Source organism: Phaseolus vulgaris, chromosome 8 (assembly GCF_000499845.2).
Source record: "Phaseolus vulgaris cultivar G19833 chromosome 8, P. vulgaris v2.0, whole genome shotgun sequence".
Classification (NCBI taxonomy): domain Eukaryota; kingdom Viridiplantae; phylum Streptophyta; class Magnoliopsida; order Fabales; family Fabaceae; genus Phaseolus; species Phaseolus vulgaris.
In genome coordinates this window covers 47,674,819-47,698,828 of record NC_023752.2, presented here as the reverse complement: position 1 = coordinate 47,698,828, position 24,010 = coordinate 47,674,819, and the positions used below count along the sequence as shown (strand labels likewise).

The window sequence follows — 24,010 nt, the reverse complement described above, 5'->3', positions numbered from 1 at the left end:
ATTGAAGCCTCTGGACGATAATGATTTTTCACATAACCTTTCAAAATTTTCATATACCGCTCAACAGGATACATCCATCTTAAGTACACTGGTCCACCCAATCTAACCTCTCTTACCAGATGCACCACTAGATGAACCATGATGTCAAAAAAAGACGGAGGAAAAAACATTTCCAATTCACACAAGATAACAACAATTTCATTTTGAAGTTCATCTAGTTTTGAGGGATCAATGACTTTACAACAGATGGAAGAGAATAATGAGCACAAACGGGTTATGGTGTGTCTAACATTTTTTGGTAAGATCCCACGGATAGCTACCGGCAACAACTGTTGCATCAAGATGTGACAATCATGAGACTTCAACCCAATTAACTTCAAATCTTGCATTGACACTAGGCTCTTCACATTTGAGGAATGTCCTTGTGGCACTTTCACACCCTTTAGACATTGACAAAAACTAATTTTTTCATCTTTTGACATTGTGTAACAGGCTGGGGGCAAATATGTACGCTTACCCATTTCTATGGGTGCCAACTCGCCGCGTATGTTCATCTCAATCAAATCTAAACGAGCATTTAGACCATCATTCGTCTTCCCGTTAATGTTAAGAAGTGTACCGATTAAGCTATCACACACATTCTTCTCAACATGCATTACATCTATACAATGTCTGACTTCTAACCTCGACCAGTACGGAAGATCAAAGAAGATTGATTTCTTCTTCCAAATATTTGTCACAGATGACTTTTTTTTGGACTTACCGAAGGTGTGGTCTATGTTATTTACCTTTTTGTAAACCTCAACACCGATTAATGGATTTGGTGGACCACTACCCTCTTGGTGTCCATTAAAGGCTTTTTTCAACCTCCGGTAAGGATGATGACTTCTAAGAAACCTCCGATGCCGAAGATATATTGTTTTCCTTCCATGTTTCAATTGTTGAGAAGCAGTGTCTTCTTCGCATATTGGACACGCTTTGTGACCTTTAACACTATAACCTGATAAGTTACCATATGCCGGAAAGTCATTGATGGTGCAAAATAACATGGCATGAAGCTTGAAAGTTTCATTAGCAAATCCGTCAAATACTTCGACACCCTGGTCCCACATTAACTTCAAATCTTCAATTAGGGGACTTAGATAAACATCAATATCATTCCCTGGTTGTTTCGGACCGGATATCATCATAGACAACATCATGTATTTTCGCTTCATGCACAATCTAGGAGGTAAGTTGTAAATAACTAGTAATACAAGCCATGAACTGTGATTTGTACTCATATTACCAAACGGATTCATTCCGTCTGTAGCTAAACCAAGTCGGATATTTCTTGATTCTTTACCAAATTCTGGAAAGTCATCATCAAATTTCTTCCATTGAATAGAATCAGCTAGATGTCGGTACATGCCATCGCATTTCCTCTCATCTGCATGCCATCTAAGATTCTTAGCATCGTTTGGGTTTGCAAATAAACGCTTCATCCTTGGAATGATGGGAAGATACCACATAACCTTCATTGGGGGTCCATGCTTTTCCATGTCATCAATAGAATCATCATCTTTTTGTTTCAACTTATAACGTGATAATCCACACCTCGGACAACTTTTCAACAATTCAAAATATTTCCGGTATAATATACAATCATTAGGACATGCATGTATCTTTTTGTACTCCATACCCATTGGACAAAGAATCTTTATGGCCTCGTAATTACGATTAGGTAGACTATTTCCCTCTGGAAGCATATCCTTCAACAGCTGGAGCAATTCCGTGAAGCTTTTATCAGTCCATCCGTTTATTGCCTTCAAATTCATCAATCTTAACACCGTCGACAACCGTGTGAAGTTAGTTGATCCAGGATACAAAGGAGTTTCTGCATCTTTTGACATACTTTCATATCCATGCGCTTTTGCAAAACACTCAGCTCCCACATCACAAATCATGTCCTCCAATCGATCATCATCTCCATCATCGTGTACTGCTTCATCCATGATAGAACCCACATATTCTTCAGTTACGGAAACACGTGGTAAATTTAATAATTCACCATGCCATGTCCAAGTTGTATAAGATCGAAGAAACCCATCACATAGCAGGTGTTCCCTCATGATATTCACATCCAGTATCCTTCCATTCAAACAATTAACGCACGGACACCTGATCTTTGCTCCATCATGACCACTAATAATCGCGTTACGCTGCGCAAATTGTATAAATTCCTCTACTCCCCTTTCGTACTCATCACTTATACGAACAGCATTAATCCAACTTCGATCCATTATATATTCTGGAATATAGTTAGGATTTTCTAATAATTAGTATTCTATTCAATCTCACACATTTGCCGAGGGTCGAACACCCCCGGACTCAATCCAAACACGATATTTCTATTCTAAAAGTAACAATAACTAACATAACATAAAACTTTTATTAAAATGTAATTAACAACTAACTAAATATATAATATAAATTTAAGAAAATAGAAATTATATAATACAAAAATTCAAAATACACACAAATATATAAATTATTAGTTATTAGTTATAAATTCCAAGTTGTATTAGTTATTAATTAAATATATATTATAATACAGAAAAATAAAAATTCAAAATATTAAATAAAAATTCAAAATATTAAATATAAATTCAAAATATTAAATATAAATTCAAAATATTAAATAAATATTAAATACAACACCAACCTTTAGGTTGATGGTGATCGGAGTGGCAGAGGCACAAGACGAAGACGAAGGCGAAGGCGGTGGCGGAAGTTGTGGCGGTGGCGGAAGCTGTGGCAGTGGCGGAGCAGAAAAAACCAGCGAACCCAATAGAACAGTAACCAGCTATATGCCAAAAACGAGTTAGGAAACGAAATGACAATGCCAAGGAAGTGAATAATGACAATGACAAAAACGAAAACGAAAACAAACGTTGAAGCGGAGAGAGCTGAAACTTACAATGCAAAGGGAACTGAAACAGAACGTTGAAACGAAGAGCGGAGAAGACGAAAGTGAAAGTGAAAACTAGTGGCGCGCTTCAATTTTTAGGGTAAAATTGATTTACAAATGCGGTTCTAGGGTAAGACCGCATTTGTAAATCAATTAAAATGATTTACAAATGCGTCTTTACTATGCCCGCATTTGTAAATCATTCTGAATTGATTTACAAATGCAATCTTTAGTATGACCGCATTTGTAATTCAATTCAGAATGATTTACAAATGCGGTCATAGTAAAGACAATGATTTACAAATGCGGTCTTACCCTAGAACCGCATTTGTAAATCAATTTAATTACAAAAATGCCACCGCGTTTTTTACAAATGCGTTTAAGCGCAAAGCCGCACTAAATAAAGGGTCGTTGTTTTCATATTTTGTACTAGTGTATTAAGAAACAACAATGCAAACATGGAAACACTTTGTGTCGATTGTGACCGACACAAAGCGACACAAACACACATTTCGTCGGCCATCACTGATGCAAATCGACGTGAGGACAAACTTGGTGTCGTCCTAAATCGACGAAAGGTTACACAACTTTACTCCTAATGTGCGTCGGTCTAGCCGAAGCAATATTATTGTTATTACTTTTTTCACTTTCTCTTTATGTCCTCCATGCGTTGGCTGGCCCACGTAACATCTTTTTTGTGTTAACTTTTTGTGGGTTTGATCGACACAATTCACTTTCACTCTTTATTGACATAAATGTTATACAACTAATGACAGTTTTCTTGTAGTGTTAGTTAATAATTACTTTAATATGAATGATTGTTCAATAATTAATACATACCAAAATTGTTTCAAAATAAAAAAAAAATATTTAGTTTTGTTTTAAATTGTATTAATTTCAATCAAATTAAACCATATCATGTTATTTTTATTGATTTTGATGTTTTTTTTAGTTCAACATTATATTCACAATAAATACTCTTGATATTTAATTTTTTAAGAATTTTCTCTCTTTCTCTCTCTATATATATCACTTTCTAAATCTCTCATTCTTTCTCAAAAGTTTTCTCCTCCACAGAGTGAAAATGTTAGTGATATATCCAATTATCATTTTATTGACAATCCATAATTTTCATTACAATCACCCTCTTTTCTTTCACCAAATTTTCATATTGAGCAATGCCTTGTTATTATTAAGCACCTATATTTTGCAAAATAGTCTAAACACGTCTACTAATCAAAGTCTCGCTAATGCGAACATTTCTACTAAATATTACAGCTTACAATACCATAGAGTTCTTAACTACTTAAAACTAAGTGTTATTAGTGATAGGTTTTGTTAAATAAAAAGAATCCTAATTTTATTAATGAAGGACCTTTCGGAATTAGGATAACCCTAAAAGCTTCATGCATAGTAAAAATTTAGATTTGGTGTAGTGAATGTAAAAAAGAGAAAAAACAATATTGCTTGCTGTTTCTTGTTAGATATTCATTTTTTTTTAATTTGGTAATACAAGGATGATCCGAAATACAGTTTCTATGCACATGATCATATGATCATCATGTACTTAGTTAATCTTACACATGCCAAGTCTGAAGCTATGGCATGCTTCACATTTATAACTAAAAATGAGAGGGTGATGGGACATGGCATCTGAATGGTGATAGCTTGCATGGGTCATTGTAATGGTATGTGTCATTGGGCATTAAGCTGCTGAGGATGAGGATGAGGTTGTTGTTGTTGTTTAGACTGGTCATATTCTCCAGGCTCGTTCTTGGGTGGTGGTTCCACGTGTGAGGCAGTGATTGGTATGCTCACCTGTGCATGTGGCATCATATCCGGCATGTCGGGTCCCACCATGTCATGCTGAATATGATGATGAGGATACAATGTGTACCCTTGAGGCCATGCTTGAAGGCTCCCATCACTTGGATTTGACACGTGACACTCCCCCATGCCACGTGGATCAGCGTTTGAACTCGTCCCTTGGGAAAATGAACCATACACTGTCGAAGATAAGTCCCTGAAAATATCTTATTATTAATAATCATATAATATTTTAACAAATATGATTTTCTTTTCTTTGTGTTCTCCTTTATTCATCCGTTTTTATTATTTTTATGCAGAAATCAAGTACTACAGTAATTTTACATTATTATATATATAGATGTTTCTATTTTACCTTTTTTCTATTTTGTATAACAAAATAAATATGTATAAATTAATTAAATATTAGATGAAATTAAGAGTATAATTGATAAAAAAAATATTTGATATTTTTATCTTTAAAATCATAGATGAGCAAAAATGAAAATATTTTAAAAGTTTGACCATTAAAAATTAGTATTTTTTATTTAATTAAGAGGAAATTATGATTAACTAAATTGGTTTGAGTGAAATTGAATTATCATTTGAATAAGGTTTAATGTTTGAGTTTTATGCATGAAAAGTATAATTATCTAAAAGAAAATATCCTAATTAAAAATTGTAAACACATGCAGATAGAAACCTGAGTGGATCTAAAGGAGCAGATCCATCAAAAATCTGAGCATGATTTTGACTCCCATCCTGCAACCAACCTACATTGTCGAAAGAGGTAGGTATTCCCTGTCATAATTATATAATTCTACTTAGTTAAGATAATATATAAAAAAAAAAAACGATATTAGTAAAAGTACTGTACGATAAAGGGGTTGTGAGAAAACTATCATATAAGTGTTAATGATATTCATTCTCAAGGAAAAATTGATAAAACTAAAACATGATTAAGACTTGGATAGTCTAATCGTGGTGAATAAGGTGATAGATGAGATTAAGAGATAAAGGAATAAATGGGTCAAGTTGATTTTGAGAATATAATTCAGTTTAAAAATTTTGTACTATATGATGGAAAAATTAGGTTTTTGCACAAATGGATCATGTGGGTCAATGATTGTAAGAAGTCTGCGTCTATCTTTGTCCTATTAAATTGAAATTCAACCGACCAATTTATTCCTTCTAGAGGACTTATGCAACGTGATTGTCCCATAATTATTCTTAATTGTGGTAGAAGGCTTATAACGCCTCGTTAGGAAAGCATTAGTTATAGGGAGGTTACAAGGTATCAAGGTCGAAATAAGGGGAATAGAGGTGAGCATGCTGCAATTTACCAACGATGGTTTGTTTCTGTGCAAGGCAAATACAAACTATTAAAAGCATTCTTCATTCTGAATTAATTTCTGGGTTGAGGGTCAATTTTTTTAAAACTAAGATAAGTGGTATTAGAGTAGATCAATATACCGTGGACAGGTTCTCTGTCCTGCTCAATTGTTGTCAGATGTTCATACCTTTCATCTATCTCAATTTTCCAATAGGGGGAAATCATAGGAAAACTCAGTTTTGGAATGTCGTGTTACATGACATATAAGCTAAAGGCAAACATCTTCTTTTGGTAGAAAGAGTAACCTTGATAAAGTTTTTTATCACACTTGTGTCTTTTCTCTCTATGTATATATGTTTAAATATATGTTTAAGGTTCCCTTAAAAGTTAGGAATAAAATCAAAAGAATTCGAAGAAAATTTATCTCGGGATAGGGGCATAGTAACAAGAAAGTTGTATGGGTGGTGATGTTAAGCGTAGTCCGGGTTGACGTTGGAATGTTTAGTGCTTGGCTCGGTGCAGTCTGTTTTGTGGTACATAGTTGCCTGCCACGCTTCTTTAGAGAGTGCCATAGCAGTACTGAGTATACGCTCGAGGCTGTAGTTTGGTTGTGTGTAAGGGTAAGGTAGGGAGCTAAGGCTTGAGGTTATCAAGAACACATAAAGTTGCCTCAGCAGATTACAAAAGGCAAGCTAAGATGGAGTGAGTACACCCTGTCACATAGTAATTCAGTTGGATTACGTTTCTGAATATGTGCAAAGGTGAAGGTTTGGTTGATGGTAGAAGAATGGTGTAGCATTCTACTTGTGATGCAGAACTGTTTCCTGGTATGGGTACTGGTTTGGTTGCTGCCACACCCTTTTAAGTTTTTATGTCAAGATGGTGCACTATTTGAATAGAATTCTTAGTGGTTATAGCTACATTTTCGGCTCCATTCTCAAGTGTGTACTGTTTATTGGGTGTTGGTGCTACCAAAATGTTGTCGTAGTTCTGTGTATCTTTTTTGGTGTGTATCTTGTAGGTCTAGCCACATAATGGGTTTACGCTCTAAGCTATAAGGAGGAGTAACCATGAGGTTGATGTTTACGGGTTGGGATACCCCTCAAGTATCCTCTTAATTTATTTTATTAATTGTTGATAAAAAAAAGTTGTATTGGTTAAATGGGGATATGTGTAAGCAAAAATAGGGGATTAAGGATTAGAGACATCCACAATTTTAATGGCTCTTGGAGAACAACAAGGAAAGCCTAAAGGTGTTGAAGCACAAATCCAAAACTAGTAGTGAATTTGTGCTTCAATCCTAAATAAAAATTTGTGCTTCAAGCTAGAGATGGCAAAGCGGGGCAGGCCGTGCGGGCCGGCCCGCGACCCGCTTGTAAAAAACGCGGGGCGGACTAACCTTTTCAACCCGCTAACCCGCTTTAGCCCGCCCCGCATTAGCCCGCAACCCGCGCGGGCCAGCAACGGGGCGGGGCGGGCTGACCCGCTAACCCGCAAGAAAAAAAAATTGGCACTTAGCAGCAACAAGGCAACGTAATTAGGTTTTCACAAAATTTCAAAGAAAGAAACACAACACAATCACGTCAATAATGTTTATGTTTAATGTTTTTGAATTAATGTTTATGTTTATGTTTAATGTTTTGGAATTAGGTATTTTTAATGTTTTGGAATTAGGTATTTTTAATGTTTTGGAATTAGGTATTTTTAATGTTTTGAAAGTGGAAGAATAGTGATATTTGATATTTATCTTAATGTTTAATGTTTTGATGTTTGATTATGTTTGAAAAGGAAAAAAAAGAATTTAGGTTTGATAATAACAAATATATAGATTTAATTTGACAATTTTTTAAGAACAAAATGTAAAAAAAAAATTAATTTAAAAAAAAAAGAACGCGGGCTGGCCCACAAACCCGCAGACAAACTCTTATGCGAAGCGGGTTGAGAATTCTAACCCACAATAACTTTATGGGACAGGCCTACCCAACCCGCATTTTTGTGGGCCAAGTGCGTGGTGGGCCAATGCGGGACAGACTGGCCCGCTTTGCTACCCCTACTTCAAGTCTAAAAGTAATCGTGATTAAGACAACTTTTAGAAAGACACTCTCGACATTTGAAACAACCCAATATTGATGCTCTTATTACAACGGATTTAATTAGAATAAGTAGGATGCAACATTTTTTTAGAGTAATAAAGTTGTTGCACCCTTTACATTCTAATTAAATTTATTGTAATTAATCCATCAAATGTTGGTAGTGCCTCTCCAAATACTGTCATAGTGCCTCTCTAAATATTGTCATAACCACTACTACTTTTATAAATTACATTACTTGCTTGTTGGTCATTCTCAACCCAACTTATTTTATGATATTAGAAAAGACATATTGTGAGTTGAGGATATTTTCTCATTGGATAGGAGATGTTATGTACTTTTTTTTTTATATATATACCCGTTTGAGTATATCATATATTCACATGTGTAACAAGTTTTTAGTTGTACATGTGCACATAAATTTGTGTATGTGAGTTAAATTATCCAAACAATTCTTTTAATTCAATTTATTTTTTATTACTATAAAATAATTTATTCTATTTTAAAACAAACAGAGAATATAATTATATATAAATAACTAGAGTTAAATATTTTAATAATTGCATAATCATAATTTATTTAAAATGTTAACTATATAGTTTTTATTTTCATCTAAAAATATTTCTTGTAAATTTATATATATATATATATATGTATATATTTATATATGTATATATATATATATGTATATATGTATATATATATATATATTAATATACATTCATTAATTACCTGAATACTAGATGGATCAAAGGAAGATAGATGGTGGCTCATTAAGTATTCCTGCAGCACCATTAGTAAATAATAAGTCACATTGTAGAAAAAAAGAAAAAACTAAAAAAAATGCATAATTTTTAACAAAACAGAAAAAGACTAATATAAAGCATATTAACAACCTTTCTTTGCATGACTCGTGTCAAGACATCTACCAGATGCTTTTCACTGTTTTCAAGATCTCCCATTGATGACATCTTTAATGGGTCGGGTTCATATAACCTGTGTTCATAGATAATAAATAAATACTATGTGGGATGGAGATACCATTGTTTCAAAATGAATTTAAGCATAAATTTTCTTAAGAAACCTTATCTGCTCTTCGGCCATTTGAAGTTGCTGTTGTAGCCTATTAACTTCTTGTTGGAGTTCCTAAAATTAAGAAGAAATTTTCAACATTTTGAAAAATTTTATACTTTTCTAATATAATTTTGGTTTATGTGCTTCAAATTGATGAATCTAAGTTTGGTGATGATTTTTGTCACCATGGTTAGAAGAGAAAATTTAGAACTCCTGCATGGTTTGCTTACCTCAATCTCAGAGTTAATGTCTCCCGGACTTGTTTGATGCAGAAACAGCAGTGAATGAAAAAAAATTAGCACTATTACACAATCCAAAAAAAATATTTAGAAAATAATTGAATTTTTAAAAGAAACATCATACTAACTTGGCCAGTTGAAGAGCTATGTCATTTTCACTCCTCAGTTGCTGAAGTGTCCTAAGCAAATACTACAAAGGGACCAAACATTTATGGAAGTAATGAGATTTGGAAAAAAAAGAAACAACCAGGTGTTATAATTTTAAGGTCTCAAACCATCCAGAACCAACTCAGAAAATAAATTTTAGTTGGGAAGTGTTAGAGGAATTCTTTAGAAATTTCTTTGAAATGATTTATTCTTAAAAATCATTAGTTATGATTAAACTCTTGAAAGTCACTTATATTGTTTGTATAACTTTCAGTTAATGTATATGAAAGAATATTAAAATATAATATTGTTGTAAAATAACTCCAATGATTTTTTCAGGGAAGGGTTTAATTTTTACATAAATATAATAAGTGAAAATACCTCCTTATTCTGAATACCCCTGCAATTAAGTAAATAAGAAACAAATTAGTGCAGGAACAAATATTACTATCATATTACAAAGAAAATAATGAGAAGTAGAAGAAGTAAAAGAAGGTAGAGAGATATATACCTGCGGTACGGTAGCTCTGGAAAACTTACAGCACTGCATGAAACAGATAACAGTTAAACATGTAGAAGATGATAAACAAAATGATCACCACCACCCTATCGCATGAAAAATCAAGTTTCATGTTCACAACTTACTTATCTCTTTCTTGGTCAGGAAGATTAATGTAGCGAGTAAAAACATCCTCAATTCTGATAACAGTAACAACATGATTATAATCAAAGAACAAAAACCAAGAAATTAACAGGCTAAAATAATAATAATAATAATGGTAATAAGCATAAGATTAGTTAAATATAAATGACGTATAACGATTAGTTAATGTTATACTATATTTCAATCTATCAAACATAAAGGTAAATATATCTATAAAGGTTACGAATAAAAAGGTATTTGATTTAGCTCTTAAATTTTGCATAACTTGCCCCTTTTTTCTAGAAGAATTTAACTACTTGGTATTTGTTTTTGTTGGGATAATAATATTAGTTGCTTAGGTAAACTTTGAAAAAGGAAAAAAATATATATGTTGGTCAAGATCCTAATCCCCAGGGTATAAAGCCATTCCGCTAAAAAAGTAGAACACAAAAATTAGAACAAGAACAAATTAACAATCTAAACAAGAACAGGAAAAAACCTAACTACTCTACGAAACTACGCGCCATTTCATCTAAAACATAGAAAAGACATTGATGGGGAAGCCAATAGATGATTTCATGATGCTCCTAATCAACTCGAAAACATGGTAAACAAGTTATTAAGAATTGTTTTGATCCGAACCATGTGAGAAGAAGATTCTAAAAATGGATCGGAATTAAAGAACGAAACCTTGAGATGCATGAAATTTGTTGTGATATGAAATGAACAGATTTAAGGAAATGGAAGATGTGATGAAAGGGGGTGCATGCGTACCTCCTCCTACCGGAAAAGTGGTTGACACGACCGGAGGGAGAAAACATTATGACGGCAATATCAATGTCACAGAGGATTGAAAGCTCGTAGGCTTTCTTGATGAGGCCATTTCTTCGCTTTGAGAATGTAACTTGTCGATTGGTGGAGTTCTCTATTCTCTTTATCTCGAGTTTAACACGACCCATTTCGATCCTATTATTGTTGTTGTTATTATTGTTATTGTGTAGGTAGAAACTGTGGAGTATTGTGTTGGGTGTTGTATGCATGCAAAAAAGGAAATGAAGAATCTGAAGGAGGAAATCTAAATTGCCCTCTCTTTTTTTGAATAAGAAAAGGTGAAAATTTTAATATATGGAAACATGCATGACGAAGCTTAAAAGAAGGACCAGTTGGATATGAGAGAGAGAGCAGGGAATGGTTATAAATGGGAGAGAGGAGAAAAGGAAGGGAGGCGGAGAGATTCATGAGTTTATAAGGAAAGGGTCTTGGATGCTTTAATCTTTTCATTCTTTATCATTATATACACTGTAAAATGGGGCAAAACCAAATCATTACTTTGCTCCATTCAATATTATCATTTCACATTAACTATGCTTTCTTTATTTCTTTATTTCTTTATTTACTCTTTCCACCTATTTTTCTCATACTGTTTATTTAATGCTTCTACCCACTTTTTTCTTTTCTATAAACTATTGACATGCGTAACAGAGAAATTATTTCAAGCAATGAATGATTCTAAATAAGAAATAATCAACAACAAAATTTTATTCTATTAATAAAATCAACTACAAAAATAGGTGTCAAATTATGTTAAATCGTTTCTCTTAATCCGAAAATATGTTAAATTTTGTTTTTATGTTCAACAAACAAGGGAAGTTTTTATTAACATAAATGTCAAAGTCTATTTCTCACAATGGGTTTGTTTTATAGAAGTTTATTTTAATAAATTTAAGTTACTCAATATATTTTCTTGCCCTCAAATTGAAAATATTAATAATTGCTATATGAATAAAAAATCACAAAATTTAATTATTATTTTTTGTTGAATATTTAATCTTAATTCCGAATTCAATGGAAAACAATATCATATAAGTTTAAAACAATGAGATAAAAACACTACCTAAAGTGTATCGAATTTTAAATCTTTTAAATATTCGTGTTAAGTATAAAATAAAAATAAAGTATCATTCCTTCGAGGAATTGATCGAAGTACCAAATCATTAATTTATTACAATTTGAACCGATAACTGGGTAAGATGATACTAAATTGAATTATTACTCCAAAAAAATTACAAAAATAGAACACAGCCGCACAAATTGTCTAGGGTTAGATTTCTCCATATTCTCGTCTAAAACATTTAACTTACCTCTTGATCCAAGTAATTACCGACAAAATAAAGATCAAACCGTTGCTTTAGGCTAAACCAATTCCTCCACATTTAACTCTACTTAATTTCTTAGGTGTTCTCTACTAACATAAGCATGAGAATTCCATGAGGTCTCAATTATTAAGCTGTATTATTGGGACTTCAACAACTACGGTAATATTCCTTAATATTCAACTCAATAACCAAGTTTATAATTAAGAGATTGAATCTAATTCCAATTCTAAGGTTAGTCTAAGAATAGCATTATGAACTGAACAAAATCCCTAAATTGAATGATAAAAAACAAGTAACATGAAATAATCAAACCACGAGATAAATGAAAATGATAACGCTTTTTGTGGTGTTGTATGTGCCTTACGGTATCCAAATCCAGTCCTCTGCTTCCTATGATTGAAGTGAAGATTTGCAATGTCTGTTTTCCTATACTTGGTAAGGAAAAAAAATTGGATTTCATAATAGAACTGAAGACTTGAGGCATCGAGAGGAAAAAATATATGAAAAATAAACCAGTTGTTAAAGCTGACTTGGTTAGACAATCAACATGATTAGTCCTGACCCAGTTTAAGTAGTGAGATTTGAGTACTTCTGGCTATGTGAAAGTAATAGGTCAAGAAAAGAAAGAATACGTACTTCTACATAAGAATATATAATTAAATAAGAGGAATCAATCATTCCACCTTCCAAAACCTACGAATTTAGTGATACATTTAAAACAATCAAAAATCAATTCATGAAACGATAAAGAAGTGATATCCATTAGCAATTCCTGAGATTGGCCCTTGATTTTTTTCAAGTTTGATATGCACAAACCTGAACTCCCGTAGCAACTGTTTCGTGTGTTACATAGTACTTTTTAGCTGTCAAAAGTCTAAAAAGTTGGGAGCATTGTTTTATACCAATCTAAGTGACTGGGTACATTTAAAACGCCCGTTGGACGACATTTAAATGCACACAAATCAGCGGCTACATCTTATCAAGATAGCACGGAACGTTTAAATGCGCTGCTGAGCATTCAAATGAGCACTAACATCTTCAATTTATAACATGAAGATAACACTGTTGAACTGAGGACAATACACCATTAGCGGTTTAAATGGCTTCCATATCTTGTGTACTTGTGCTCTAAACCAAACAAATAACAGACTCTTCAATTCATCCCAATTAGTCTCTCGTAGTGGTCCTACAGTCAAGACTGAAAAAAGAATAAATTTTCAATAATTTTTTACCAGGAGACTTTACTAATACACACAAATATATCGGCCACATGCTAAAATCATGAAATTCTAACAACTTTATATATGATTTACAAATATATACAATATATATACACTAATTTAGTGTCTAGTTTTACATAACTATAGCTCAATATTACAGATTTATCACACCCCAAAATTTATCCTTTTGCTTGCCCTCAAGCAAATCACTTCTCAGGACAAAAATATAAACAAACAACATTAGCATCATACTATTACAAAAAATAAAATTAGAGACATTAGACACAGAACTACAGATGGATTAATATTTGTCACTGAAATTGGCATTGCAAAATATTAAAATACAGGTATATATGTATGCGATGCAGATTAATGGCAATGATAAACAAAATTATTCTGTCTCAAAGAAACGAATCTATCTATTCAAAAAGACCCACATATTCCACTAACAATCAATGGCCATTTTTCTGTCATTGCATCTCATTCTGCCATTTAATTACCAAGACATGCCCATCTAAAAGAGATAAATAATTACCAATCATGATGGTTTTGTTTTCCATCCAGCTTTCGAAATGCGACGAAGCTCTTGGGTTCGACTCTTCACATCACTACAACTTCCAAAATAGCATTCAGAAATTGTGGAGTAAAACCATTATTGGTTAATCGCATTTAAAATATAGAAATAGTACCTTTGTATCAAATAAAGAAAAAGATAGAACACAGGAAGTAGCACCAAGATCAGTGCTCCAGCAGCCAGGCGGAAGAAACTACTTTGATCCTGCAGTGGAAAAATATCAAGATTGACAAATAACAACCTTATTGACAAGTATTAACTGCTAGAATAAATTAGTTATAAAGTTTAAGTTTTAAGAAATTATGGCATAATGAAATGAAAAGAAAAAAATCTAACGCATAAAAGTTTTAAAACCTTTCCAATAGAAAGGGAAAGGTACTGTGACAGCAAGTTTTGACATCAGAATCTAATTTGAGCCAGCCAAAAATGTAAAACCGTTAACCTAATGTCAATAAGGCCTTTTCTTTTTACAGAGGGACTTTGCCAATTAAGCCAAAAACATCAACATAGATCATCTGAATGGAAGTATAGATTTCCGTATACCAATAGAGTTAGCAATGACCGATTTCTAATCAAAGGCGTATTGATTATCCCAATGAATCAGGCTTTACCTTGCCTCCTCGAGAGAAGGGTTTAAGTTTCCCCGAGCAAGTGTGAGCATCACAAAATTGGTGCAGAAACAATTCTACCATTATATCAGGAAATTGGGTAAGAAATAAATCAACATGGACAATATAATTAAATTAAGTGGGGGAAAGTGACAAGAAATATCATAATGGAAAAATATGGAGAAAACTGTAAAAAAATAGAAGTATACCATGAAGGCGAGCTGCTGATGGACCCTCACTTATAGGAAAACAATTGTCAGCAAGACTCTGAGTAAAGAGTGCATATGGATTAGGTGAATAGTTGACAATACCATGAACAGTAAAAGAAATAAAACAAAATGAAAGCAACCTCACATAGATGACGATTTTTAGAAGCAGCTGCCAGATTGCACTTGCTTCTGGAGGATCTGAAATTCATCACAGCATCACAATGCATCGCCCCACATAAATCAGCCAAGCATTTACCATGAGTCTGCATTAAATAGCCAATCAATGGAAACAACATTTTCTGATAAATAATAAAGCATAAAAAAGAGCTGCAAGTAAAATTGATGTAAGATTCAAAAGCTCATTGAAACTCCCATAAAAGGCCAATTTTGTGTACACTGGTTCCACATCCAATATTGAAATGACTTAAATGATCATACAGTAAGAAATACTCAGAGTAGAAAACTGTGTATCCCCTCATGGTATCCATCAAATAAATTAATTTATTCTCGAGGCAAAACGTTAAATTATATCAATTTAAGGAAACTTGCTGAGGAGTTGAGGGAGGAAGAGTGTGTGGCCCTGCCACCAAACAACCCCCATCCTCCTTCCAGTCATCCATAATAGGGGGGACAAACTGAGTGAACAAATCAGATAACTTCATGTGTTATGGTATAACTATATTAGTATATCTTGGATATTGACCTCATCAGGTATTGAGAAATAACAAAAAGTTACAATTTGAACAAGGAATGAAAGACAACAAAAAAGGATACACTTAAGTAAATCTTCAGATCACTACAGAGCCAAATATTGACACAAGTATGTAACCTCTATGTGCAAAAAAAGGTGAGTATGACCGGGGCAGTTTTGAACTTCAAACTCATCAAATAATTGATAGAATTAAAAGATTAAAAAAGCTTGCACTGCACATTATGTATCCTCCAAGCACTATAAAGGAATGAAAATTGACATACCAGATTCAGAAGATTGTAGTGTCTATTATCAAAATGGTGATCGAGAAATTTCTCTTCCCGAAAGCTTTTCTTGCAATATCCACACCGCCATTCATGTCTATCTATGAAAATTTTATGCTCTTCCTGATCGCTAAATATATCATTTTCAGGGTGAAGTCTGCATTTAGTTGAAAGCTGGTAGTTTTCTCGTTCCACAAATGGTATCAAATACTACAAAAACATACAAGGAACGTATCTGTTAAGAGAGAAAAAGAGAATCATGTCCTGAAAATCTGTTTAAACTAGGGATTTGATATTTATGAGTATAATAAATACAAAAGTAACAATTTTCCTAGTTACTATGTTTACCTGATACATTGAAACTACATGTTTCCAAATTCTTATTTAAACATGTTTTTAACAATGTTCATGGATCTGATTCAAAATTTAGATAACTTAACAAAGGAATTTTCATACCTCCTCTATCACTTTCCGAGCTGCCCTACTTCTCTCCCTGGAGCAATGCAATTCTTGAGCATGTTCCTGTCCCTGTTCCCGGTCCTGTTTAAGTTTTCTACATTGAAAACACAACTGAGTCATGCACGAGACTGAATTCTCGAGAGACAAGCTAAAGTATAAAGAAGAATATAACTTCAATATATTTATTAGTAAGTAGGAAGAACTGCGTCCGTAATGGACAAAAACTAAACATCAAGTAAAGTAAACCATCGACATATTTGGATGATGGAGGGTTATTAACAATAAATAAATTGCAAATCCATTCCAATACCTTTCACCAGAAGATTCCTCATAGACCTGGAGCAAAAGATAAAAGAAAACGAGAATTAACTTCCTAAATCATGGCTCAAATGAAATATAGGCTCAACGTAAAGATTCTAATTAAATCAACCAAAACACTTATAGTCGAGCACTTGAACTATTTTTGACCTTGAAATCCTTCGTACCTCAACACAATCAACTGGAACCCTAAAAACTCACTATTCCAATTTCCATATCCCAAACTCGAAATGCATTGTAGTTAGCCCATTTGTTTGAACGCAATTTCTACAATATCTTGCTCGTCTCAAATAAAAGAATGCGTATAAGAAATTATACATCGCACAGTTTTTGTTTATTCAAAGTCCAAAGCAAAGGCATGCGCCATTACCTGGCTTGCGTATAAGAAAGGTGACGAAGATACGTGGACGAGTTCGTGCAAACAAAGTAGCGCGATCAAAAAGATTGAAGCAATTGTTGTGACCTTCTTCATGCTTCACTCCTTGTCCCAACTTGTGTTCATTTTGTGCTGAAGAAAACTATTAGACTCCTCCTAATTAGGCCCCTTGGTAGAGAGCTATTGAAAAAATGAGAACCCTTAAAGATCAAACTTTCTACCACAATTTTCCTAATACTCTGCCCAATGTTCACAAAGAAAAATTATTAAAATATATAATTATAAATTAAATTTATGAAATAAGAAATGAAATTCATAAATGATTTTTTATTTTTGATAAATTTTAATGACTAATAAAGAATAAGTTCCAAATTTTGTAAAAAAATAACACCTATTCTTTTTTCTTTCTAACGGTACTGGTCAGACGTACTCAGATCTTCGATACAAGCACTTAAGGGTAGTAAACTCGGTTAGGTAAAGTGATACCCAGTTCGGCCTGTGACAAGTATGGACCCAACAACACGTTACGAGGTCGGTCCAGATGTTTGGTAGTCCACGTGAAAGATACTTAAAGTAAAAAATAACAAAAGGAATAAGCGAAATTAATTAAAGCGTATACATCTTTAAAAGTTGTTGGGAATAATGTGGCATAGCACCCAAAAATAAAGGTGCACTATTTTACTATTGAAATAATATTCAAGTTGTTGAGATTATATTCCTGTTGTTGAAACAATATTTTGGTTGATGAAAATCGTTGAAGGAATGTTTATAAAAGGGGTTTGAGACCCCGAGTAAAGGTACGCTTTTTCTGAGTACTTTAAGCTGAAACAGATTTTATAGTTTGAATGCTCTCACTGACTTGATCGTCAGAGTGTGAACAACAGGTACAACCCCATTTGTCCCAAAGATCAATATCTCGGAGCATCACGATAAGACAAGTCAAAGCGAAGCTCATCTCGGAGACAGACCAAAGTCAGTCGGCAAGAACATTTGCCACCCACCGTGGGGCCAGATAAAACTTGATCCCACCCACATTTGGCTGAGCATTCTACGTTATGAGAAACATGAGGCTAATACCGTTGGGATCTGAAGGAAGCGAGGCCCCCGCCTTGCAACAAATCATGGAGGCCATAAGTGCTCTCCAAGAGGCAAACGAAGAATATCGACGAGAGCAAGAGCGAATTTGAGAAGAAGCCAAAGCAGAGCAAGAATGGCTACGAGCAGAAGCCCAAGCTGACCAAGAGTGCCTTCAGGCTCGCCTTATGGCATAGATTGAAGCATCCCGAATAACTATGAAGGAGCATGCACAGGCCAACGAGGAGTTGCGCAAGATCAACGAGGAACTGCGGAGGAGCTTGCGCCAATAGGGTCGACTTCCCGCTCGAAACCGTTCCCCAAATTTGTCATCAAGGGATGACCCCAAGCCATTCTCTCAGCAAATCATGAACGAGCTTGTGCCACCTCATTACAAAACACCCAAGATCGCCTTTTTCTCTGGTGTAGAAGATCGTGAAAGTCACCTAAAGGCGTTCGAGGTTCGAATGATCATCTCTAGGGAGTCTAATGGAATTCGATGTAAGATGCTCATGGGTACATTCACAAGGACAACCCTACAATGGTTTAGTGGGATCCCAGATGGACACATAACCTTTTTCCTTCGGTTCGATAGAATGTTTAAAGAGCAGTTTCCGTCTAATAAGGTCAATCCCCCACAATTGTATGATATGTTCAATGACAGACATAGCAAAGGGGAGTCGCTCAAAGGATACTTGAATAGATTTTGTACAGTCTCAGTAAGACTTCGAACTCAGGATGAAGAGATGGTGGTTGTCGCTTTCGTAAGGGATGACAATAAGCTCGTTCAGCGATTCACTAATTAGGAATCCAAAAGAGACATTATCTGAGGTGCGTGAACGAGCTACTGCCCATATTAAGGCTGAAGAGGTCGTGCTCAGGAAGAATGGCAGCTCACGGTCGAAACAACCCAGGCATAAAGAAAGCAGTCGAGATCATTCCATTAGGAGCAATGAAGCACCCATCGAGAAAAGAACAAATTCAAGGTATGTCCTGTATGTCACCAAGAAGGATGAACCTAAAACGAAGGTCAAGGAGGAGACGACGATCAGACCCCGATTCCGAGTATCCTGTAAAGAGCTCTTAAACATGCCAGGAGTAACGAACAAGCTGAAGTTTCCCCAAAGGACAGATCGATTCTTGGGATCACAAAGAGAAGCCTGGTGCGACTTCCACAAGGCATTGGGCATAGCATCGAACGATGCATAGCCCTAAGTTACCAACTGGCTAGTTTAGTCAAACAGGGTTTCTTGAAGAAGTATCTTGAGGCCAACCAGGAGGAGCCAAAAGGAGAAGCTACGACTGTGGATCAAACACATGAAACTCTAATCCATGGGGACTTGAAAACCATCAGAAGAGGATTCTCGAGAGGTGGGAACTCAGTCTCAAAACGCAAACCATATGCATGGGCGGTGGTGTCCCTAGATACGAGGAGGTCTAACCGCCTTGTAAAGCCTTCCTTTGCTTCACAAGTTCCGACCTGGATGATGTGTTTCCCCATGAGGATGACCTGGTGGTGGTATTTTTCGTCACGGTAGGACAAAAGGTGCACAAAGTCCTGATCGACCAAGGAAGCTCGAATGACGTAATTTTCTGGGAAACGTTTTGCAAATATCCCCTGATCAGTTAAGGCCTTACGATGGTTGTTTGGTCGGCTTCGCAGGAGACCAGGTAGAAGTGCGAAGGTACGCCGAGTTGAGGACCACCTTTTCAGATGAAGATGCAGCCAGAACGATTACTGTCAAGTACATCGTTATCAACACATCTTCTACATACAACCTGCTTTTAAGGTGACCCTCCTTGAATAGATTGGGTGCAATGGCCTCAACCACTCACATGAAAATGAAGCTACCCTCGTCAGAAGGAGGGATAAATACGATAAAGGCCGACCAGAAGATGGAGCGAAAGTGCTACGAGAGTAGTTTGAGAAATCGTAGGGAAACCTACGCAGTCACCATCCAAGCAGGAGAGCCAAGGTAGATAGCAGAGGTAGATGTTAGCGATGAAAGACGACATGGGCCTGTTGGAGAGGTTCAAGAGAGAAAGATAAAGGGGAAGAAATTCAAGCTCGACTCCTCGTTATGCAAAGAGTTAGAGGATAAAATAGTTGATGTTATCTCAGTGAATATGGACGCTTTCGCATTGTCATCCGCATACATTCCTGGAATAGATCCAGACTTCTTGTGCCACCAACTTACCATGGATGAAAAAGTCAAGCTCATGGTTTAGAGACGAAGAAAATTCAATGAAGAGAAACACCTCGTCATCCTAGAAGAAACTAGGAAACTCTTTGTTGTTGACCACATCGGGGAGATCCAATATCCTGAGTGGTTGGTGAATATCGTGTTGGTGAAAAAGGCAAATGGAAAAAGGAGGATGTGTGTCGACTTCACCGATTTAAACAAGGCTTGTCCCAAGGATTCTTATCCTCTACTGAGCATAGACTCCTTGGTAGACAACGTATCACGATGTCGTCTGTTAAGTTTCCTAGATGCATTTTCGAGGTATAATCAGATTCCTATGCACCCGAAGAACGAGAGTAAGAAAACTTTCATGGCTGAGGCCACCAATTACTGTTATAAGGTCATGCCCTTTGGTCTGAAAAATGTTGGGATGACCCATCAAAGGCTCATGGACTGAATCCTTTCACTAATGCTAGGACGAAACGTTCAAGCATATATGTTGGAAATGGAAGACCAGCATGTTGTCGACCTAGAAGAGTTATTCGCAACTATAGCAATGTACAATCTAAAGCTTAATCCTGATAAATGTGTTTTCGGGGTAGAAGTAGGGAAATTCTTGGCCTTTTGCTAACTGAAAGAGATATAGAGGCAAACCCTGACAAATGCGCAATGATCATAAAGATGAGAAGCCTAGCTAATGTGAAGGAAGTGCAACAGTTAATCAGGCGCATGGCTGCCTTGTCTCGTTTCTTGTCAGCCAGTGGAGATAAGGGGTACCCCTATTTCCAATGTCTTGAGAAGAATAATTGCTTTGCATAGACGAGTGAATACAAAGAAGCCTTCACCAAGTTGAAGGAATATATGGCTAGTCCCCCCATTCTCGGTAAACCAATCTCGGGAACCCCTATTTGTCTCTATTTTTCGATAACAGATAAGGCTATCAGCTCGGTCATTTTGCAAGACCAGGATAAGATCCAGGAGCCAAACTATTTTGTAAGCAAGGTGCAGTAGGGACTAGAGACTCAGTATCAAGCTATCGAGAAAGTTGCCATAGCTGTCCAAAAGTCCAATATAGCAAGTCAGATGATCCGTTGGGTGTTTGAGTTGTCCGAGTTTGACATACAGTAAGAACCACGAGGGTAAGTTAAAGGCCAAGTATATGTAGACTTTATGGTAGAGCTATTATCCAAGGACTCCCAACTCGATCCTAACAGTTTCTAATGGGTCCTCTTGGTTGATGGGTTCACCAACCAACAAGGAAGTGGAGCTGGGGTCATTCTAGAAAGACAAAAGGGGCTCTTAATCGAAAAAAGCCCTCAGGTTCGCATTTAAGGCGAGCAATAATCAAGTTGGGGTATGAAACCTTGATAGCGGGAATGTTGTTGGCAAAGGAATTGGACACTCAAAGCTTGTTGGTGAAAAGTGACTCATTGCTCGTAACCGGGCAAGTCACAGGTGAGTATTAGGCCAAAGACTTGCATCTAGCCTTATACCTCAGGTATGTAAGGACCTTAAGAGCAGCTTTCTCTGCGTTCGATCTTGTTCATGTTCCCAAAGAGCAGAACTCTCTAACATACTGGTTGTCTAAGTTAGCTAGCTCGGGGAAAGGAGGTCGGCAAAGGTCGGTAATCCAGGACACCTTGAAATTACACAGCACCCAGGACGATCGCAGAAGGGCTGACCGAAGTCGACCATTTGGAGGTCTTAAAGATCAGCTTAGAGAAAAGGAGAAGGCATTGATCGATGATTCAAGAAACCCTAAAAAATCTCAAGAATAACCATTCATGAGCTACCTGAAGATGATTTTTTTTAGGTTTTGCAAATCAACACCACAAAAACTTAGGTAACACCTAATAAGCATTATCTTGCTTATGGATTACTTCCTGTCGAGCCTACAGGCCAAGATTGTCAAGAGGAACATAGGTCAGTATACCCTAATAGAGAGGAACCTATTTCATCATGGTTATACCCACCCACTCCTCACTTGTGTAAGTGGATACCAATGCACCCGCATAATGGCTGAGATTCATGAGGGTGTTTATGGCAGTCACATAGGTGGACGAGCTCTTTCGTTAAAAGTCATCCGAGCAGGGTACTATTGGTCGACAATGAAGGAAGATTGCGGTAGATATGTCCAGTGTTGTAAGCAATGTCAGAAGCATGCTGACTAGTGTCATGCACCAGATGAGGAGTTGGGATCAATTTATAGCCCATGACCTTTCCATAAGTGGGGAATAAACATTTTAGGCCCTTTCCCTTTGACCATACGTCAGATGAAGTACCTCGTTCTCGTCATTGAATACTTTACTAAATGGATTGAAGCTGAGCTGATTGCACAAATAACTACTCACAAAGTCCAACATTTTTTATGGAAGAATGTTGTGTGTCGCTTTGGAATTCTGAGGCACTTAGTATCCAACAATGATACCCAATTCGCTAGCCAAAAATTGGGAAAATTGTGCACAGCGCTAGAAATAAAGCAGATATTTGCCTCGGTAGAACACCCACAAACGAATGGGCTTATCACACCACCCCGCAATTGGAAAAGGAAAAGGGAAATTGGTCAGAAGAAATTCCAAGAATTGTGTGGTCTTATCACACCACCCCGCAATTAACAACGAAGGAGACGCCATTCAATTTGGTATATGGGTCAGATGTCATCATACCAGTAGAAATACAAGAGAGTTCTCCTAGGTTCCAAAGTTTTATGGTTAAAGAATCCAGCGAAGGAAGAAAGGTAAATCTAGACTTGTTGGACGAGGTATGTGATCACGCCCGTATACAACCGAAAGCCTTAAAGAGAATGATGGAATTAAGGCACAAGGCCAAGACGAAACATCGACAGTTCAAGGTTGTCGACTTGGTGATGTGGAAGGTCCACCCCTACCAGATTGAGAACAAGTTATCTCCAAAGTGGATTGGCCTGTTCTGCGTAGTCGAGGTATTAGGAAACAACACATATAAGTTGGAAACCTTGGAGGGAGGAGCCATCCCACGAATGTGGAACGCAACGAATCTCAAGTTTTATTTCAATTAAGACATTTATATTTTTTTCCTTTCCTTTGAACATTATGTTGTTTGAGGTGATGCTCTTTTTCCCTCAAAATGGATTTTTTAACGAGGTCACTTAGTAATAAATTTGTTCTTGGAAGATGATGCATGAAACAAGTTAGCTCGAATTGAGTAATGTACATGGTACGATGACCTAGCTCTGAGTAAGTACGATTACCCGAGTACAGGCGCCTTGTGAGATGAATTGACTTGATGAATTATTTGGTTTGGAGCATGGTAAGACGACCTAGCTCAGAGCAAGTACGATTGCCCGAGTATAGACGCCCTGTGAGATGAATTGATTTGATAAATTATTTGGTTTGGTGCATGGTAAGACGACCTAACTCGTGTAAATACGGGTACCCGAGTATAGGCGCCCTGTGATAAGTATTAGTTAAACAGATGAATCAATCGAGATAGCGCATGATAAGACGACCAAGCTCGGAGTAGGTGCAACTATCCGAGTAGGCGCCCTGAGAAGTAAGACATCATGGAATAAACGCAATATTCATACTGGCAGCCCAG

At 35.9% G+C, this 24,010-nt stretch overlaps 2 protein-coding genes across 2 annotated transcripts; both read right to left on the bottom strand.

Annotated features, from left to right (window-relative positions):
- Positions 1-4,403: 4,403 nt before the first annotated feature.
- On the bottom strand, positions 4,404-11,452 carry LOC137825769 (agamous-like MADS-box protein AGL104). Its single transcript, XM_068631544.1, has 11 exons — positions 11,057-11,452; positions 10,285-10,338; positions 10,151-10,183; positions 10,021-10,039; positions 9,621-9,682; positions 9,484-9,511; positions 9,264-9,325; positions 9,076-9,175; positions 8,912-8,962; positions 5,460-5,557; positions 4,404-4,973 (listed from the first exon to the last, which is right to left on the bottom strand). The coding sequence occupies exons 1-11, from the start codon at positions 11,320-11,322 to the stop codon at positions 4,646-4,648; spliced, it is 1,101 nt and encodes a 366-aa protein (XP_068487645.1). The 5' UTR covers positions 11,323-11,452; the 3' UTR covers positions 4,404-4,645.
- A 1,723-nt stretch (positions 11,453-13,175) lies between these two features.
- LOC137826249 (uncharacterized) lies at positions 13,176-17,424 on the bottom strand. Its single transcript, XM_068632144.1, has 10 exons — positions 17,172-17,424; positions 16,794-16,819; positions 16,481-16,577; positions 16,025-16,234; positions 15,190-15,312; positions 15,050-15,107; positions 14,844-14,917; positions 14,348-14,436; positions 14,194-14,266; positions 13,176-13,636 (listed from the first exon to the last, which is right to left on the bottom strand). The coding sequence occupies exons 1-9, from the start codon at positions 17,271-17,273 to the stop codon at positions 14,197-14,199; spliced, it is 849 nt and encodes a 282-aa protein (XP_068488245.1). The 5' UTR covers positions 17,274-17,424; the 3' UTR covers positions 13,176-13,636; positions 14,194-14,196.
- Between the last annotated feature and the right edge of the window lie 6,586 nt (positions 17,425-24,010).

Coding starts and splice junctions, on each gene's coding strand:
- LOC137825769 (XM_068631544.1), bottom strand. CDS start 11,322: ATGCATACAACACCCAACACAATACTCCACAGTTTCTACCTACACAAT. Junction 10,339..11,056: donor CACTTTTCCGGTAGGAGGAG/GTACGCATGCAC, acceptor TACTGTTATCAG/AATTGAGGATGTTTTTACTC. Junction 9,512..9,620: donor ATAGCTCTTCAACTGGCCAA/GTTAGTATGATG, acceptor GCATCAAACAAG/TCCGGGAGACATTAACTCTG.
- LOC137826249 (XM_068632144.1), bottom strand. CDS start 17,273: ATGAAGAAGGTCACAACAATTGCTTCAATCTTTTTGATCGCGCTACTT. Junction 16,820..17,171: donor CTTTCTTATACGCAAGCCAG/GTAATGGCGCAT, acceptor CTTTTGCTCCAG/GTCTATGAGGAATCTTCTGG. Junction 16,578..16,793: donor GAGGAATCTTCTGGTGAAAG/GTATTGGAATGG, acceptor TTTTCAATGTAG/AAAACTTAAACAGGACCGGG.